This window comes from Panthera pardus, unplaced genomic scaffold, assembly GCF_024362965.1.
Source record: "Panthera pardus isolate Hobbes unplaced genomic scaffold, ASM2436296v1 HiC_scaffold_13, whole genome shotgun sequence".
Classification (NCBI taxonomy): domain Eukaryota; kingdom Metazoa; phylum Chordata; class Mammalia; order Carnivora; family Felidae; genus Panthera; species Panthera pardus.
In genome coordinates, this window is record NW_026526688.1 from 30,674,568 (window position 1) to 30,695,755 (window position 21,188).

The 21,188-nt window shown below is 42.0% G+C and overlaps 1 protein-coding gene across 20 annotated transcripts in view; it reads left to right on the plus strand.

The window, feature by feature from the left end:
* The window catches only part of NRG1 (neuregulin 1), a 222,454-nt gene extending 211,510 nt beyond the window's left edge, over nucleotides 1-10,944 (plus strand). For 13 of the 20 annotated variants that reach the window (XM_053900935.1, XM_019466863.2, XM_019466864.2 and 10 more), the window contains 4 exons: nucleotides 285-411; nucleotides 2,767-2,897; nucleotides 3,712-3,918; nucleotides 6,702-10,944. In XM_053900935.1, the coding sequence (XP_053756910.1) occupies nucleotides 285-411; nucleotides 2,767-2,897; nucleotides 3,712-3,918; nucleotides 6,702-7,353 (1,117 nt within the window). In that variant the 3' untranslated portion in view covers nucleotides 7,354-10,944. Of the gene's footprint in view, nucleotides 1-284; nucleotides 412-2,766; nucleotides 2,898-3,711; nucleotides 3,923-6,171; nucleotides 6,314-6,701 lie in introns of those variants that run through there. The other 7 variants (XM_053900942.1, XM_053900941.1, XM_053900943.1 and 4 more) reach the window with 3 other exon arrangements.
* The last annotated feature ends 10,244 nt before the right edge of the window (nucleotides 10,945-21,188 follow it).

Sequence of the window (21,188 nt, forward strand, 5' to 3'; positions counted from 1 at the left end):
GGGTTTGAGCCAAATATCAACTTGATGTATCTTCTCCTTTTTTTTTTTTCTGATCTCTCAGCAGTCTGGTTCAATATCTGTAAGAATCCCACCCAACTTCTTAAATCTTTTCACTAAGAATGTGGGATTCTACTTCTGTCCACAGGCAGATTCTGAGATGGAGTGGTACACCCTCTCCTGTCACCACCACTAATCTCCTACCTGAGTTACATGTTGGTAGTATAAAAAATTGTACCAAATAACAGAAAAAAAAATAATAAATGCTCCTTCTTTTTCATATCCAGGAAACAACGGAAAAAGCTTCATGACCGGCTTCGGCAGAGTCTTCGGTCTGAGCGAAACAACATGGTGAACATAGCAAACGGGCCTCACCACCCCAACCCACCCCCCGAGAACGTCCAGCTGGTGAATGTATGTTGACTCTGGCCAGTGGAAAAGCTGAGCATCTCTCCTCTGTTCAGGCACCTTGAAGTTTATTTTCTAAAGCTCTTAGGCTCTTAGCTACTGCCATTAATCACCACAGCTTCCAGGAATCCAGGGTTTCTCCAGGAGAAAAGAATGGGAACATTTTTTAAAGTGAATTTGGTTCCTGTAACACCAGCACATTTCCTCTTACAAAGTGTTCATTAAGGGGTTGGCATAATAATATTGGGTTTGTTCTGCAGGGAGACAAGGACCAGAAGAAAGAAAAGAAAAACAGAAAGAAAAATAATGAAATGAATGACACAAGAATCAGGAGGAAATATTTTATTTTATTTTATTTTATTTTTATGATTTGGAAATGAAGGCTATTCCAGTCTATAACTGATTAGTGCTAATAACTGAGCTAAGGGCTTTAGACTCATTTTTATTAGAGGCATTTCCCAGCGCCCGATGATTTACTGATTCTGACTTACCAAGGGAAAAGTTAGGGCGTGGGAGGGCCAAGTGACTTATCAAACTCGCTTCTCAGTGGCAAAACTGAAAGAACGATGCCTCCTCTTCCCTGACTCTTTCTATAGGATGTCAGACCCTCCAGAGGAAATAGATCCTCAATCACTCATTCTGTTTAAAATTTACCAAGCACTAGGCTTTTAGATAGAAATAGGTCACACATTCTGAAGAGTCTTTAGATACAATCTTTCCAGCCTCCTAGAGCCAGATTCAGCTTTCCTGCCTTTTGGAGTGTTTCTCCATATTTTTTGCACCATAATTTTTTCCTGTTCACTTCATTTCCCTCTGATGCATGGCTTTTTGTAGGCAAAGCTTGAAGACTACATTCAGTACCACTCTCTATCCTATAGGAAAATGTGTCTTTTGTTTGGAGCAAATCTATCCTAGAATCCTGTCAGCCTTGGTGGTTACTACCAGCAAGACCTGTAGCGAAGACCTTCCAGGGACAGAGGAAAGGCTGATATATTAGTATATTTTGCTGCTTTCCTCCCCCCCCACAGTGTTCACTGGAATGTTCTACACAGTTGATAAATGCATTCACTACATATGGGCACACCTCCAATCTGTCACTGTGTCTAAGTGGCTGCGTGATTCCAATTATGTCTTGGGTTGTGTTGCTTTGGGCTTTAATCTGTCTAAACCCTGTTTCCTCATGATGACAACAGGCCTAAAAATAATACCTACTTCAGAAAGTTCTGTGAGCAGTAAATAAGACAATCCATATAAAACACTTAGCCCAGTGACATTCAGTGAGTGTTCAATAATTGTTAAGTATCATTTTCATTAGATTCACTAAGGTTACATTGCCTTTCAAGGACCAAGAGTGAAATGGTACACAGACTAGGAAGAGCTCATTATTTATGACATCACCATCTTTGCCTTAAAACAAGCTAACTTTACGTCCCAGAAAGAGCCACACGGAATAATAGCCTTTCTGCTAAAAGAACCAACCAGAGTTTCAAACATCACTCGAGCTGTATATTTTGGGGGTTTCTGTAAACACATCAGGTTCTTTTAAAGCCCACAGCCCATTGCTTATAAAGTGCCCATTTCAACCGAGAATATTCCTTTACATGCCTTTTTCTGTTATTTTACTCAATGTGGTGTCTTTAAAAGACAACTTCAAGTGTGCTTCTTTCATTGACTGCAGTGGATATTGAATCTACTGAAGTAATAGCTAGTGTGATTTGGTGATGAAAATAAAGTAGAATCTATTTGCACCATGGATACGCCCCCTGTACGTTATGTGCTTTGTCAAGATGTGTGATCTTGACAGCTTCTGTATGTCCTTCAGATCTCTTGGTGGCCGTGTTAGTCTTACCACCGATAAGTTAAAAATTTCAGTGATATCATTAGAGCAACATGGGCACTGGGAAACTGAAAAAGAAAGGAAGATCCCAAATGCAGATATTGTAAAAAAAACCAAAAAAACAAAAAACTTCCTCCACTGACTTGAAATTTGAAATAAGACAAACCATCTCTACGTTTTTGTTTCAGTCAACTATCTGTTAATCTTCTTTCACTTATAACAACGATGACAAAAATGGATATCGGGCAGAGATTTGTATTGAATTCCAGTCACATTTTCAGTTGGAAATAAGACAGAAGGAATAGGTCTGTTTCTGATAATACGCAGTTAAGACTATAGAATCTATGCCGCGTACACATCCAAAGGATAATTTATTAATTTCATTTATTGAATTTAAAGGCCATGTAGCCAGGGTATGAATTTATTAGGAAGCATATGTACTCAGAATAGATTTTTGTGTGTGATGCTGATGTTACTGTTTTGATGAATATGAATCTTCAAGGTGTGTCTCTTTGTTTATCCAGCAATACGTCTCTAAAAACGTCATCTCTAGTGAGCATATTGTTGAGAGAGAAGCGGAGACATCATTCTCGACCAGTCACTATACCTCTACAGCTCACCACTCCACCACTGTCACTCAGACTCCTAGTCACAGGTATGAGAAGGAAAAATAAAATTCTAAGGCACTCCTCCAAGAGTAAATTTGTATATATTGCCTTTTGCTGTCACTGCCTAAGAAAGGAACAGGAGATACTCACTTATGAGGCAGGGACACACGGTTAAATGTATGGTTTAGGACAAAAACAGACTTTGGACATCAACTGGCTCTGCCATTTAATTGCTGTTTAAATTTGAGCCTCAAGTTTTTCATTACTGAAAATGAAAAGAGTGCCTACTCACAGGATCTTCGTTCCCCATTTTAGAGACTGTCTTTACTCAGGCCCGACCCCTCACTGAATTGCTATAGTGGAAAAAGTCTGGCTTAGATGCTCTATAATGCTTAAAAGTTGGCTTCTTCCAATGATTGGGCTGCCTTTGGAAATGCACGTGAGAACTGGTTTAATAACTGAACTCTAAATTCTCAGATGTCTTGCTGATCCAGTTCATGCTACCAAGGGCAACACTGGACTGCAAAATGCAGCTCACAGGCCAAGTATTTCCTTAACGTAAGCCGCTCAAGAACAGAGAGATTGTACGAATACGTAGTACATAGCGACATTTGGAAAATAATGTGTCAAATGGGTGAGCAAATACATAAGCTGTATCCTTACAAAGCCATTCTAAATCCTTTCTACAGTGAGTATCTTTCTGACAATTCTATTCTGAGACAAGTAATGTTGTAGTGAACTGCCGATACACCAATAATTTGAAATAGTTACCAGATCACGTCTGTGATTGGTATTTCCATTTTGGCATGTAATTAAGAAATGCATAAGTATATCTCTTCGCCTCTCACGTTTCCCCTCTAGCTGGAGTAATGGGCACACTGAAAGCATCATTTCGGAAAGCCACTCTGTAATCATGATGTCATCAGTAGAGAACAGTAGGCACAGCAGCCCCTCTGGGGGCCCAAGAGGACGACTTAATGGCGTGGGAGGCCCTCGCGAGTGTAACAGCTTCCTCAGGCATGCCAGAGAAACCCCTGACTCCTACCGAGACTCTCCTCATAGTGAAAGGTAAACCCCAAGGGCACAGCTACTGCAGAGGAGAAAGAGCCGCAGTAGGGGAATCCCCGTGAGCACCTGCGGTCTCACCTACGGAAATCTACTCTAATGAGAATAAGGGGCAGCAGTTGCCTGTGCTAGGAGTTTCCTAGCTGAGGAAGTCACCTTTTTGTCTGAGCTCACTTCTCCTGAGCTTCTCGCGTCATCCCAGCGGCTGACAGGCAACAGACTCTTAAAGAGCGGGAACGGTTTGATGTGGAAGGTGCACCAAACCTGGAGTTCCTAGCTCTGGCCTTAGGCTCAGACCCACCCGGGATCTCGGTTTTCTCGGCTGTAACTTTAGAGAGATGGCACCGATGGTTGATAAGGACCCTTTCTGTAATTCTAATTTGCCAGTTACCCAAACTCTGGTCGAGCTGCTCTCGTGTTCTCGTGTGCTAACTCTTTCTTACCTTCCAGCCTCGGTTAAATCAAATCAAGGGCTGTGTCACTGCTGACTGTCGTGGGGAATGACCGCTTGTGTTCCACCACATAGTATCCCTTTTATGAAATTCGAAGAAGGGATGAATAAATAAATGTTTTGTCTGCTGTGTCTGGCAGTCTTCACAGCTGGTTTCCAAACCAATATTGCTTTCGACATGGTCCTTTATTCCAGAATGTTTTGGCTTTCTTCTGGGGGTCTCGGATTGGGCTGGGGGAGTTACAGACAAGGTAAAATAAAGAGCAGAAGAAAGCAAACTAAGAGATGCTTACTAGGGATACTGAATTCATAGGTTCTCTTTATTCATTTTCACTTAAATTGGGAGAGTTATATCCAACCAGCATTGGCAGCATATCAGTACGCTATTGCTTGTCTGTTTGCAAACCCAAAATGGTGTCATTTGTTTGTTTATATATCACCATCTCAGTGTGATCTTTGACCACTTGCTGAAAGGTTGACGTGATGTTGCCTTGGTACGTGTCCATACCTATTTGGTAGTTACATGGGCGGAGATAACTCTGATAGACTCTGTCCACTCATGGACTGACTGGGCAGTCCTTAAAACAAAAGATGACTAGTTTGGGGCCAGCAGGTCATGTAGAGCTTGCTGACCACTCCTCAAGGGTCTTTGCCCCAAAATGGTATCTCAGAATTCTATGGAATTAAAGGCTGCTCTGTCATTCATCTGTGAAAAAGTAGGCATGGTCCCAAACTGGTTTAAAACATGAGTCTTAAATTCATATAATTGTATCTTTATGTATTAAGAAATTCTATCTGTCTTAATTCATTATTTTTTGAGACCTGAAAAAGACCTCAGGGACAAATTCTTTCTTCATCGCTACGTGTGATATTTCTCTTTAAAGGCTGACATTTCCCTGCTGTGGTAGGCTTCCACGCATACCACAGATATTATCTAGGACTGCAAAATATAGCGGGACCTACAGAGCATGGAGAGAAAAGATCCATTGCCTGTACGCATTGGTTGAATTTGGATTAGCGTTTCTCAGAGAGCTTAATTTAAGTATCCCCAGAACGAAAGTTGAAGCCTCGAGCCCCAAGTATTTCAATCTCTAAGACGCCTTCCCAGTTTAGACACAGCTAGACCTCACATCCATGTGACTCTGAATCATGGCTGAAAAGCAGGAGAGTTAATAGGCTTCCTGTTCCTGTTAGCTAGCGTTCAGATAATGGTGTCCTGTGTCATCACAAGTTAATGTCAAATTAGACTCTGTGAATGCCAAAGTGAAGAAAAGAGTCCTTGGTGCTGTGCATTGGCAACATTTTTACAGAAGTTGAGAAATGTGACTCTGAATAAGCCCCATCTTCCTCAGTAATAAGTCAGGTCTCTTGTTCTGGTGGAGAAAAACGTGATACGGAAAAAAAAAAAAAAAAAAAAAAAAAAAAAAAAAAAAAAACCAGAAAGAAAGAAAGAAAACAATAAAGAATGCACTCAGTGTAGTCACAGTGAGGTTTACCGAGCACCATTGGACATAACAGGACCTAAGGTAACATGGTACAGCCACCCCTTGAGCAGTCACCAAATATAAGCCAAAGATTGATACAGCCTTGGGTTTTTGAAGAGACGCGGACTGGAGATTGGACATAGCCAGGGAGCCAACCTAAGGTTCTCCCAGGCTTATTTCTGAATGTCTTGGTCACTGAGATGGATAGTTGCAAATTGAATGTGAAGAGGTAGCATTTCATGGAAAAACTAAAAGCACACAAATGTGTTACACTGTTATCAGGAATAAATCTAAGTCACTATGCTCTTTTTTTTTCATAAGACATAACCTTATAGCTGAGCTAAGGAGAAACAAGGCACACAGATCCAAATGCATTCAGATCCAGCTATCAGCAACTCATCTTAGATCTTCTTCCATTCCCCATTTGGGCTTCATTCTCTAAGACCCCTTGGCCTTTAGGAAGGTATAGTATTTAAGTAATACTTGTTTCCCTTCCAAATCCCCGCGCCTTGGTCCTCGTAAACTGAAAGGTTTCCGGGACCCAGTGCCCTCTTATCCTGACTCACAGGCTTTTATTTAAAACCTTGATGAGATTGAAAATCCCCAAAGTTTCCATGAGTTAGGCCACTTAGCTGATCTTTGCATGCACTCCTGTGAGGAAACTCTTGGCTACATAATGTTAGACTCCAAGGGTGCTGAATGTCCTTAGCGTTAAAAATCCAGATGTATCCAACGAATCGACCGTCTTTGTTTTCTGATTCTATAATAGCGCGAATTCTGTCCCCGTCCCCTCCCTGCTTGGATGCCTCTTATTCCACCACACTCACGCGGGGTATTCTGTGCTCACACAGGTATGTGTCAGCAATGACCACCCCGGCTCGTATGTCACCTGTAGATTTCCACACGCCAAGCTCCCCCAAATCGCCCCCTTCGGAAATGTCTCCACCTGTGTCCGGCACGACGGTATCCATGCCCTCCATGGCAGTCAGCCCCTTCGTGGAAGAAGAAAGACCTCTGCTTCTCGTGACACCACCGAGGCTGCGGGAGAAGTACGACCGCCACCCCCCGCAGTTCACCTCCTACCACCATAACCCCGCGCATGAGAGCAACAGCCTGCCCCCTAGCCCCTTGAGGATAGTGGAGGACGAGGAGTATGAAACCACCCAGGAGTACGAGCCAGCTCAAGAGCCTGTTAAGAAACTCACCAGTAGCCGGCGGCCCAAAAGAACCAAGCCCAATGGCCACATTGCCAACAGGTTGGAAATGGACAGCAACGCAAGTGCGGAAGGCACTCACTCAGAGAGTGAGACAGAAGATGAGAGAGTAGGGGAAGATACCCCCTTCCTGGGCATTCAGAACCCCCTGGCCGCCAGTCTTGAGGCAGCACCTGCCTTCCGCCTGGCGGACAGCAGGACTAACCCAGCAGGCCGCTTCTCTCCGCAGGAAGAATTGCAGGCCAGGCTGACGAGTGTAATCGCTAACCAAGACCCTATCGCTGTATAAAACCTAAATAAACACATAGATTCACCTGTAAAACTTTATTTTATATAATAAAGTATTCCACCTTAAATTAAACAATTTATTTTATTTTAGCAGTTCTGCGAATAGAAAACAGGAAAAAAAAACTTTTATAAATTAAATATATGTATGTAAAAATGTGTTATGTGCCATATGTAGCAATTTTTTACAGTATTTCAAAACGAGAAAGATATCAATGGTGCCTTTATGTTCTGTTACGTTGAGAGCAAGTTTTGTACAGTTACTGTGATTGCTTTTCCACAGTATTTCAGCAAAACCTCCCATATATTCAGTTCTCGCTGGCTTCTTGTGCATTGCGTTATGATGTTGACAGGATGTACGATTTGTGAGACTTACAACTTCCCCTCCGTTTGCTTCTAGTAGCGCCCGATCAGTACGTCTTGTAATGGCACATCCATCCAAATACTCTTCTCTTTTGTACGAAGTTTTCTTTTGCTTTCGGTATACGAAATGAGTTGTGTCTACTCCGCCAGCCAAAGGTTCGCTTCACTGGGCTCTGAGATAATAGTAGATCCAACAGCATGCTACTATTAATTACAGCAGGAAACTGCATTAAGTAATGTTAAATATTAGGAAGAAAGTAATCTTGGCTTTTTTTTAAAGCGATATTCTTCATCAGAAGACAGCCGGCTCTCACTAGAGAAGAGCAGCCATTTGCTTTCTTTTGGTTTCCTTTTCTTGACAAAGAGCAACAGTTTGGGGGAGAGCATAGAACTTGGGCTCTGGCTTGCTATCAGGGTACATCCATCACTTTATAAGAGGACTCGCCTCACCTTCTGGGGGAATGACACAACAGGTCATCTAGCTGAAGATCAAACCGTGGCTGAAAAAGGTGCAACCGTTCCTGACTTGGGTTGTCCACCGATTTTAAAGCCAGGGATTGGTTGTGTCCTAACAGCTGGAGAATAGACGTGTCATGGCACAAGCAAACCAGCTGAAACAGCACACTCAGCAGTTGGTCTGCAATGCTTCTGCAGTGAAATGTGCCTGCTGTATGTGGTGGTGATTAGTCACCATAGGCAATATTTCTGTTGTAGTGTGTCTAGAAACAGGGAATGTATAGAAGGCGCAGGTGGAGAACGGCTGTGTGACATGATTGCAGTTTTAAACAGTTTTGTTGACCGCTCCCTTCTCCTCATGATTTTTCTCTTGTTTCTCGATGTTGCCTTGATTAGGTCACAACTATGCATGAACATTTTTGTCAGGAATGGCCAATGTGCATGTGGTTTGTGATTAGCGAGAACCTTCCACGAGCGATGATTCATCAGGAAATGTTGGTAGTGTTGAAAAGATCGCACCTTTCCTTGCAGAAGTGACCCCCGCCTGTGTACTGACCTCTCCATCTGCAGCCCTTATCATCCACCCCCTGCCCCACTTCTTACTTTCTGCTTTACTGTCACAAAACAGGATGAAGACGGGTTTGAACTTTGCATGTTCTCTGTGATTGTAAGTCCAAAGAAGGCCTAGAGGTGTTACCATTGGAGATAACTGCTGATTCAGGAAAACAAGGCAATTAAAAAACAAAAACAATGCAGACCCCATTTCATGCCCTGCCAGATATCTGTCAAAGCTGGCCAGAGCTCTACTTAGATTCCCAGTGACCTCCTAGGATCCATGGGACAAAATGGGAAGCAGGTTGGCAGGGGGTTCAGAATACCAGGCGTGAAGTCAGCAAAAGCAACGGCTCCCTGTTTGCAGGTGAACTGAATTTTGTTCCTCATCAAATTTCTATATGAACATTAACGAGGAGACGTGACAGGCAAGGAGGTCTTGGGGAAACGTGGGCTGGGCATGAGTCATGTCATTAAGCTCCTTACATGTTTCTGCAACCCACAGAGGTGTCTGTCTGCAGGTCCTGGCAGTTACTTTTAGTATTTGGTATCCTAACCTGTCCTTCCTTATTCACAAGCCGCTTTCTCTGTGCTCAGCAGTGTCTTCACTGCTCCTGTCAGGCTGCACAAGTCGCTCTGATTGCCCAGTTCTGCAGAAACGAGTAAGCTCATGGCAGGGGAAGAAGACAGTCGACCCAAAGAGCTTCTCTAACTTATGCCAATATTGCCTTTGAAGGCCTTGGCTCATCCAGAGGCTATGTCAGTCAATAAAGAAATTTCTACCGTGAATTCAAAGTCCAAAATCTCTGTTTCAGAAATCTTCAGGCATTGGAGTACCCAAAGGCCCCATGGTGGAGAATTCCAGGAATAAATCGAATCTCCTGTTGAGAGCAATGAACGTATTCCCCAGTGTGAAGATAGCTCTAAATGTTTCAGGCCACACATACATATGAACAGTTAGGACAAGAGGAAATTTTATTTCCGACTTGATTCCGGTCACTCAGAGAGGTGGCATGTTAGCTGGGACAGCCTTTCCATCTATAGGACCAGAGCTCCCCCTGAGAAGAAAGGACGGCTGGTTCCTCAGGGCTGTGCGTTGCAACCACGAGCTTTGTGTTCGCAAGGACTCCTCTGTGGTAGTTACCACATCGCTCTCAACCAGCTCTGTCCATAAACTCAGACAGTGCAGTGGCAATGCAAAGAAGGAGCGTGAACCGATATTCCCAGCATGTGGCAAGTTTTCGTGGCTTTTCAGGTGGGGGAGGCCACCTGGGAGTTTGACAGCAGCTTTGTCTCCCCGGGTCTGACGTCATATCCCATGAGGGGTAGCGCAGCGGACGCAAAACTTCTTTCCGTCACCCAAGATTCCTTTCCCGGCCTACTCTCCCTTCTTGGCTGGTATGACCTTTTTATTTTCCCCCCAAGATTGCCTGGACGGCCTCATGCTGTCTACAAAATGGCACTCTGCCTGAGTATATGTGAATGTGTCCCAGACACCGACATACCATATCTTCCGTGTTTTGGTGCGACTGTCGTGATGTAGATGGAGTTTATCCAGGGTAACTAGCTCATAACTTTTTTTTTTTTTTGGCCTGGGTAAAAAGGTGCATGGCTCACATTAGTGGAAATAAGGAAGGCCTTGTTTTATCTTTTAGCACTGGCTCCATTTCACCACCCACAGAGATTTCTATCTGCAAGGACCCATGAAACACTGCAGAGAAATGCAGGCAAAGGGAAATGGCCACATATCACGAGTTCTATTATATATTCTTTTGTAAATACACATTGTACGTTACTTGGATGTTTTCCTAAATCATTTACTGTCTTTATGAGTTAATGTCAGTTTTTTTACTCTCTCAACTTACTGTGTAACATTGTAAATAACATAATGTCCTTTATTATTTATATTTAAGCATCTAACATAGAGTTGTTTTCATATAAGTTTAAGACAAATGTCAAAAGTATATGTTTTTTTGTTTTTCTTTGCTTTAAAATTATGTATCTTTTCCTTTTACTTTTTTTTTTTAAAGAATAATTTATTGTTCAGGAGAAAGAATGTATATGTAATTGAAACTATTTGAAGAATGCACATTTGAAGGCCCTGAGGTACTGATAAACTAAAGAATTTATTATCCAAAATACTAAGCAATAAGTAATTGTGATTTATTTAAAATTTTGTTCATTTTCCATGAAGGACATACTGCAATAAAAATGCTACTCTGTGGAGGCGTGGGAGTGTTGCTCAGCAGACTAATGTTTGAGTCTGTTAGACCAGCACCTTCCATCTGACTGCGACAGTTGTATTAATTTAGGAATGTGTCTGCTGGACCCCATGATCATCTCGTCTGTCTGTTGCTTTTGCCTGTTCTTTCATCACCTTCTGCCTGTTGGTTTTGCTTACGACTGTATTCCTTGTCAAAAGGGCCATAAGCAAGCAATACAATGTCTTCTTCCCCTTCTCGCACAACCCCCTGCCTCCCCCCGCCCACCCCCCCACACACAGCCCGGCCCCATACACAGTAACATAGCAGAGAGGACGTCTTAGGGCATGATTGCCTGGGTGCTGGTTGTTAACATGTTCTGTAGTGACTGCAAGAAACTTCTCCGGGCTAATGGAAATGTCAATGTGACGATACCTGCAGTTGTGAAAGGAAAACCTGTTATCGGGGTTCAAGTGATCTGATGGCCAGCAGGGCCCAAAAGGCAGCCAGTCAGAACCTGACCACGCTAAGCTTTCTTATAGCTTCAGTAAATTTATTTTCCATCAGGCCCATGATTTATTGATTCAGTTTTAAGAGAAGATAAGGCTAAGTTGGATTCTTTCCCCTCATTCTATCAATAAATCAAACTAGATGCCCATCTTACTGCTCAGGGAAGGGCCGATGCATGAGAAATTTCCCACATTCTAAAAGAGTCATAGAAATGAGGCTATTACTTTTCTTATTGAGATTAGCCTAAACAAAAGCCATATTTTAACAAATAGGTATTTGCATGGGTGATACTTTTTATATAATTCAAGCATTTTACTCATTATTCTAGGTAAGATTAAGGCTTCTGAAGTATATGAGATAGAGTTCAGCAATCCTTTGAGGGTACACAGGGGCCTCTGTTGGAGTTTGTGGGTACCTCGATGCCTGCCATCAACGTCCACCTCCATATACGTACGTGGCACCTTGTCGTTAGTCGTAGCTCCTCTGGCATCATTTCCAAAACGGTCTGGATGTCTAAGAGATTCAAATAGTGGCCTTTGACTGTACCAGTCTTTATTATTTATATCGTGAACTTTTTAAAACAATTCAGATTCCTCATATTTGTGATTTATGTTCCCACACGCACACACACACACACACACACACACACACACTCCTAACACACACGATCCTGAAGCCACCGCATTGGCTTACTTGTCCATTGCAGCCAACCAGCCAATCGACAAATCAAGAAGTGCATGGAATATTTTAAAAATTACAGACGGAGACACTTCCCTGTGTCTTCAGGTTTCAGCTGAGGCTTTGTCCACCCGACAAACTGAAAACTACAAGCAGTTGTCTCAGTAATTTAGGTTACAATCAGATACCTGACATACACGGATTATGGGAGCAGAAGCCTATATGGTAGAGCATGGTCCAGAGAGAATGTAGAGTCTCTGACTGTCTAGACGGTTATTACAATTCTCCATTCACTTCAACACTGTAGACCCTGGAATGTCAAACCCAGGTCAACAATGTCTTTCCAACTACTGTCTGGGGAAGATATCATTAGACTTCCCCGCTCTCTGCCCTGACGATGAATGAAAAAAGCACCTGATGTTAGGGATTTGGGGTTCAGTGAGGCAGTTCTGAAATCTAGAGATTTGGGATGCTGGAAGGAGTGGACAATTTTGATGACCTCATATGAATTGCTTTCTTCTCTATCTTGGGCTTGCCCTTTCTGAAACAGAATAAAATAAATTTATGGAAACTATTACTTCAAAAGATTGGCCTGGTAGGCAATAGAAATGCTTTCAGTTTCTATAAGACATGACTATCCTGCTGCAATATTACTCACCTTTGAGACTGTTGTTGGACAGAGAAGTCAGGCCCAGTCCTGCAAGTTCCTGTTGGTTCCTGTTGACATCCTGAGACTGTCATTGTTGGACCATTCTGGTGGGCCATTGTGTTGGATGTTCAATAAGCTTCAAGAAATCGCTCAGCAGGGTGGATTTTGTTACCTGGAGGAAACTCATCATAATCTACCTGATCTATTTAAAAGCAGACGAGGAGAGGGAGACCAGTAATTCATAAGAGGAGACAGACAATGGGGTAGCAGTTCTCTCCATCCCCCGCCCAACTTCAAATGTACTTACAGGGACAGAATTTGATGGAGGAAGTGACTCTCTTCCCACCCCATGACTTTCCAAAGAGGCCAGAGGCTTACCTTCATAGACACAAACATCTTTAATAGCTTATGTACAGGTTTGCTCATATGCAAAAACTATTAAACAGAAATAACATTTTAGGGCTTAAAACATCCCTTATCATTTTTAATCCTCTTAAACTCATGAGATGTTGATGTGACAAATGGCGAGCAAATTTTAGGTTCAGGAAAGTTAAAAATGTTTCCTGGAGCTACACATCTAGTGAGTTGCAGAGATAATACTACAACTCCTATTTCTACCCATTTCACTCCTCCCCTCCCTGTTCCAGACTCAAATAACCTTGCCATTTTCAGCCTGTCATTACATCAGTGCAAGTTATATCCAAAACCAATTCTTTCTATTTGAAAGAATATAAGCTCCTCTGGCTTTGGTTTAGAGTTACTGTAGAACCCAACTTGCTTGACTTAGTGACTCTATGCACTTTTTTCTCAACATACCTTTCTAAATGAACTGTAACCATGGAATGAATTCACAATTTCAAGGTGCAGGTCGCATCCTGCAGTGAAAAGAGGAGGGGGCTTTGCAGTCAGAGCACTGTCCCCACCACTTAGTAGCTTGGCCAATTTGGTCAATTTCCTCCTCCAAGCTTATTTCCTGATCACTAATATGGGAACCCAAGTGACTTTAGAAGGCTCTGATGGTAATGAGCATTACACTTGAACATATGTAAGGAAGCCATAAACATCTAGTACATAGCGAATATCCAAGGGCTACCTTCTTTTTGGTCCTTCTTCTTGGAGCCCCCGTTCCTCAGTTCCAAACGACACACTCCACATTGCACAAACTCATCACATTTCATCATTTCTCCAATCTCATGCCAATGAGAAAATTCCTTTTTAATTTTTTTTTTTTTACATTTTTATTTTTGAGAGACAGAGAGAGACAGAGCACAAGTGGGGGAGGGGCAGAGAGAGAATGAGACCCAGAATCCGAAGCAGGGTCCAGGCTCTGAGCTGTCAGCACAGAGCCTGATGTGGGGCTCAAACTCCCAAACCGTGAGATCACGATCTGAGCCGAAGTCGGACGCTTAACTGACTGAGCCACTCAGGTGCCCCGAGAAAATTCCTTTTTAATAACAACTGTACTTTAAGCAGCATAATCACCGAATAAGTTCTTTATTTTATGTTTGCTTCTTATGTAGCCACACTGTTTCATATAAAGCCTGTAATTTTTAAGGGATTATTACATTAGTGTTTCATTACAACGTCACAGAAATTTACTGAGACATAACTCTTTGTAGAGTTTTCACAATACCATTTTCAAACTTCCTTGCAAACATGTACCATGACAAACAAAACATGCTCCTAAATGGATAAGATATCTGTACACACCCATTTTCTTTCGTCGGTATCCAGGATGTCCTGACACGTTTCATTAAAATATATGTGTGTGTATATGTATACATATTTTATATATATACATATCATATATATATATATATTTTATATATATATAAAATCTAGGTAAAGTTCTTCAGCGTGACAAAGGTAGAGGAATCAGGTCTCAGATTGACTCTTAAATGTTAGAAACCACATTGCTTACAGATGTTTCTCACTCCCTCCCATTATCTATCCAATAAGTAATTTTTCCAGTTCTACTCACTCTTTATGCATAAAATAGGATTCTTTTATGAATAATTTTTAGATTTCAGCTTTTTGGATTCAATACTTTAAAATTTCATCCTACATTTAGGATGGTGGGTGACTTAGTCTCATGATATTCATCTTCGGGCTTGTGGTGTAGTTAATATAGTTCTACTGTTAATGGCAAGAGAGTCTAATATAATTGCCCACACATTACCCTCACTTAAACAAAAGTGTTATTTTATTGGAAATAATCCTAACTCTAGCTCCCTATAAAAATAATAAATAAGGAACCTTTCTTGTTTTTTTAAATAATCTAGATGTAAACATTGTATCATATTATTATTTATCATCATAGTTAAGCAAACACCTGTCTTCCATTCTGTGACTTTCACCCAGTGGTTCCTTCTTGCTGCCCTTGAACCTTTCTCTTGAAGAGGGTTGGGGGCCTCAGGCTGGGCAGGTTTTCTAGAACCCTTCTGATTTCTCACAGTGAGGCTAAAGTACACGTTCCCTCTTCTTTAGATGAAGGGTCTTCATTGGTGTGCCCTTTAGCAGGTAATAAGATAGCAAAACAATTTCCCCTTACATTTTAGACCCTCTCCAGCATGAAAAGGGGGGACAGAAAATGCTGTAAGACCCCCTCATTCTGAGCTCCTTGATTCCTGGTACTCAGCTTCCTTCCAATTATGAGATCATTCTGCCCTCATTCAAAAATGTCTCTGTGAAGATCCCATCCTTCCTTCAGAATAGCCTTATTTTTGCAAAATAGAGACCTCCCTTAGTAACTTCTTAGTTTAGAGCCCTTCTCTTCCCTGTGCTGATACCCGTGATTTTGAAAGATCTGAAATCATAGGACAATAGAACTTCACATTTGATACAGAAATTAGTCAGAAATTATGGGGTTTAGAATTTAGAGTGTTTTTTTTTTAAACTAAGAATTCTTTCTTGATTTGTAGTAGACCCTTTTAGAAAATTTTAGGGTGGAGTCAGAGAGCATTATATCTTTTCCAGTATTTGCTTGACCAAAAGCTCTTTCACAACATGAAAAGATGCTAATTCCCCACACATTCCGAGTTCTGCCCTATTTACCTGAGGAGTTAGATCTCTAGCCATGAGTGTGAGGGGAAGGACCGTGGACCCTTCCTATTAAGCTGTTGATGCAGAGTTAATGGGATTTAGGGTTCCTCTCGGGGTCAAACTCATATCGATTATGAAGCAAAGGGAGAACTAAGGGGAAACATCCCCTCACCTGATTAGAAGAGTCACATGGCACCCACTAAGCAAGCCAGAACCTGAGCAATAGTCTACATTTCCTTCTCCATATCTGACAGTGGTGTTCGCACCACTGATCTGCCAAACAAATCCGTCCCCTCTTTCCCAACCCCATCATTTCTACCATTGGTGCCCTCTTCCTCTCCCACTAGACTCCATTAGCCTCCTTACTGATCTGCTTCCTTCAGCTCCTCTGGGACATCCTTCGCATTTTGCTGAAAGTTTCTCTAACTCAACAACCTTGCTGTGCATGCTCCTTGTTTTAACCCTTCTGTGACTCCTCATGAAGCTAAGCTCCTCAGCAGCCAAACTCTTGAAGCGTCTCCCACTTCACCCTCCACTCCGCCTTATGATTTTCTATTTTCCAAGTATGCCATACCAGTGTTTGTCAAAGTCTCCCCATCGGCGTTCCAACTTCACGACTCTTACCATATTCACGTACCACCTGTTATTTTTTGCATATTGTTTTTTTTCAATTGATTGCATTTTTAACTGAAATAAAGTCCTTTCAAATGAAACTTGTATCAATGCTGTGAGTGGAAGCCTGCAACCAGTTGTCATAATGAAAATGAACCCTATAAGTAAATACAACAAAAAAGGAAACAATGTAATTACATCTTAACACGACAGCGTTGCCTGCTAAAGTATCTGAGCTGAATCCTGTTCTCTGACAAAACAGGAGATCAGCAAGTGTTCGAGAAATTGGAAATGTATTCAGAAACATAAAAGGAGTCGTTCTTTGACTTAACCAAGATTGAGAGGGAGTTGACAAGAAGCTACTTCTAGTGTTTCGTTCAATGTTATTTAATTCTAGATCCTGGTATCATTTTGGATGCGCCATTCAGTCACCCACAGACCTTACATAGCCACACAGCACTGGGCTTGTTATATCCCCCTGCCCTTGTGCAGCCTGTTTCCTTTTGCAGGAACGACGTCTCCATTTATCCTTCTAACAAACTTCTTTTACGCTTTCTCTGGATGGGGAGAGTGTCTTTGCCTAGGAATCCTTCCGTGACAAGTATCTGCCTTTGGCAGATGAGAAGTGCTTCTCTCCTTTGCTTTCTCATGGTATCTATGCCATGCAACCATTTATGTAGCATTTTCCATCAGCTCACAACTTCTACTGAACTGAAATTCCTCTCTGAGGGCAGAGATGCTGTCCTCTATGTGGTTATCCAGGTCCTTGCACGGTGCTTAGAACACGATCGATGCCTAGAGAATAAATCACAGGCAACTGGAGACAGGATATTTACATGGGTTGGCAAAGCAGGTGAGGAATCTAGGTGATCATAGGCATTTTGAAAAGTCAAGATCAAGAAAAGAGTAACCTGACTGACTTATTTCAGTTAGCATCTGTGTTGTTGCAAATGGCAAGTTTTCATTCTTCTAATATTCCATTTTATACATTATATATATACATATATATACATATATATCACATCTACATATACAATATCCAAATATATCCCATTATATAGAATATATTTATGTATAAATCTATATATAGATAGATAAATAGACCTTGCATCTTCTTTATCCATTTTTCTATGGAGAGACATCTGGGTTGCTTCCGTATATTAACAAAAAAAAAAGTTAAGAAAAAAGAAAAAGTAAAGAGTGATCTGTAAGTAGCTAGGACAAAATCAGAAACATACGGGGGGTGGAACCAAATTTGCTGAATTATGATTTAAAAAAAAACAAAACCAAAACAAAAAACAACCAGAGGTCAGAGTCTAAGGGACAGAAGATCCACGGCTCAGATGAGATTTGACTACCTTTGCGTTTGGTTTTAGCTCCTTGTCCACTCAAGACCTCTGGCTTAAAATGAACTTTTCATGTCTCTTCTCCCTTCATCCCTCCCGCTGCTTAGCAAGGTCCTGAAAATAAAGCCTTTTAATTGAATATTGTTCAATGAGATCATTCTTAGAAAGAAGACTTCCATACTGACCATTGCATTTAAAACCAACATAAGTCTCCAATCCTTTGAAAAGGTACAAAGGGAGCCTTGCACCTAACAAGCTTTCCAAAGGTTTTTTTTTTTTTTTGGGTTTTTTGTTTTTTGTTTTTTGTTTTAATGCACAAGTGGAGTAAAACATAAAATCAGCATGCTATAGAAGTCAATGGAATACATAATTTTCCATTCTGGATAGAACGATGATTTGCAAGACTGAGCATTCAGTGATATTTTCTAGATATTTATATGTCGTAGTTATGTATAGTATAACAATTGTGAGGGAGAGGAAGGACATACCTTTTACCACTCAAGACTTCCTTCCCCAAGAGTTTCTCTAGTCTAGAAGTACAGTTTTCTTTACTGATTAAAAGAAAGATCTGTTGGGGTGCCTGGGTGGCTCAGTTGGTTAAGTGACCAATCCTTGATTTTGGCTCAGATCATGATCTCAGGGTTGTAAGATCGAGCCCTGTGTCAGACTCCACACTGAATGTGGAGCATGCTTAAGATTCTTTTTGCCTCTCTCTCTCTCTCTCTCTGCCCTTCCCTCCTCAAAGAAAATATCTCTCAAATAGTCTATTTAAAGTCTACGTATTTGTTTTGAGACACAGAGAGAGAGTGTGTGTGAGTGGGGGGAGAGCTTAACCGACTGAGTCACCCAGCCCCTCAAATTGTCTATTTAAAAGTAAAGCTTTTTTGTGTGCTGTTTAGCCTGGTGAGTGTAAAGCCAACTCCACATTTCGTTATTCAGAGATTAAAAGAATATAATCGTGTAGTTATTTGAACCTCATGGCTGGTATACTAGCCCAATAATGTCTACCTGCTGGTCCGTGGAATTGTATGCGATGTTAAACTTCAGAGGAAAAACAATTGGATTGGAAATGCCCACCAAGAGTTCTGGAAATTTCAGCGCAATGGGGTGACACTGCCGTTGGGCTGATTGTAACCGCTGCCCCTGCCAAACCCCACGCTTGTCAGACCCAGAACTAGCCTCCTCTGCTGCCCGTTCAGTGATCCCGAAGGCACCAGCCCTGTGTGCCGCCCACAGGCTAGCACCTACCACATCGCCCCCCCCCCCCCCCCCCCCCCCCCGATACTGTAATTGTCCACCTACAATGTATCAGCTTGACAAGCAAAATTTAAATATGAATAACTCAGGAGCTTGTACCTGATTGAATCTGTGAGGCCAAAATATCCTTGCTCCAAGACAAGGTTAGTGTTTTTGTTGTTGTTGGTGGTTTTTTCCATATAAAATCAAGGTCCAGGAGATTGCCAGTAAGCCTCTTTGATGACTATAACTCCTCCCTTGGAATTCACAACTTGAGTACTGAGGGAGCTTGTCCGCAATCACCCAGCCAGTAAGATGAAAGCCTGAAAAGAAGAACCGATCAATCTCCAAGCTGTCATTAGGCCATGCTGCTACTCCGACTTTGAAGCCTTTGAAGAAAATTGAAGTTTAGAAAGCTTCTGCTCTCTCTCACCCATATTCATTTATGCATATTCCGCTTTAGAAACTGAGAAATACTAGGTAGCATTTTCTAGAATCTGCCTACATTATGGTACAAGAATAACACAGTGTAAAGAACATGAACTCAGAACCAATGAGATCAGGGTCTGAGTTCTTCCTCTCTTACTCGGGCAATCTGAGCAAGTTAACATCCCTGAGCTTCAGATTGATTATGTGGATTACATGAAATAATTATTACACACAAGCTTAAACAAGCTGCTTCACCATGAAGTAGGTGTTCTGTAAATATCATATCTTTGGTTGCAGATTTCTTGTGCAGGAAAGCAAGTTTGTCTGACAGTGAGAAGCGGACAGTGTTCCCAAGCTTAGCAAACTAGCCAGCTCTGGTTGTCCTGCCCTGCCTGTGGACAATTGCCCCCGGGGGAAGCTAGCTGAGGATGTGTGTCGTCAGAAAGCTGGATTCCAGGCCCTGCCCCCAGGATGGAGTCCCCTTTTGCTCACCCAGGTACACCAAACCACAGGAAGACAGACTTGCTCAGAACTGAGTTAGGCCTGAAGAGCAGATATCTCCTTTTCCCTGAGAAGAAAACTTTACAAATTCAGAAATGCAAATGATAGTTCGCTCCATCCAATTAGCAAGAAATAATTGAGATTTCAAGGTCATTGTGTATGGTGTACTCCTTCACATGCCTAGTGCTTTGGCGCCTCTCTCTCTCTCTCTCTGGTTTTGTGGCTCAGCATCCCTGCACATATTGTAAAAAACTGCAGTTTCCATTTTAGGATTTTGTCTCTTGGTGATGTGCTGCAGTTCTCATTTTTAGGAAATTGATGCTTGGCAAAAGATTAAAGGTTTCACAGATTATGAAGGTTATGGCAGAGTTTTCTCCTGCCTTATGGCTTAATTTAATTAGACATCCTGTAATAGCTCAGCAGCAAGGCCGTGCTGCAGAATGGGCTCCAATTTGCCCACGGGCAACCTCAAGAGCACAGCAAATATGAAATATGCTGGATGATTCATCAGCTGATGGAAAATGCAGTGAAACTTTCTCTCTTTCAACAGGATCAGGCAAGGTGACTGAGAAAGCTTCCCTGGGAATACACACCTGGTAATTCTGCGTCTCCAAGTTCATTTTAAAATATGCTTGCAGTGAACTCATCAGCAAAACCACTGTCTGACCTTGAAACTATTCTGTGGCCATTAGACCTTGAAGACACTGATGAAGGCAGCTAAATCCAGTCATCTGAGACTTTGATCAACTATGTCCCCCACAGAGCAGCCAGGACCTCAGTTAGCAGAAAGTTTCTCTAAGGCATGAGGGCTAAGCAGAGAAGTGAGGAGACCAAGAGGCTCTTTCTTATCCCTACAGATGCCAAATTACCTCAGGCTTTTGCGAGATTTCAGATGTGCACAATTTCTGATATTGATTACCTTTGTTGGGGACACTGAGTTTCACCGAGTTTGTTTTTTGAACATGAAACAAACCGAGGCCCTGAAGTCGAGGGATGTCTTGGCAGCTATGTTCATTCAGGCTGGATAGAAAGGCATCCCTCTGGGGGCATAGCTTTTCTCTGGGTCCATTTCACTTGCTATCTTCAGAAGGTGAAGATGGAGAGATAACTTGGGTAGGAGACGTATGATAGGGATCTTCCTGTTAAGGTGGAGACGTGGAAAGCTTTAGACAAGTGACAAATGACTTCCCCGGAGACTACCTGCAACTAGTCATCCAACTATGAACAGGGCTGCAGCCTAAGACACAGCGCCAGAGGTGGCCCA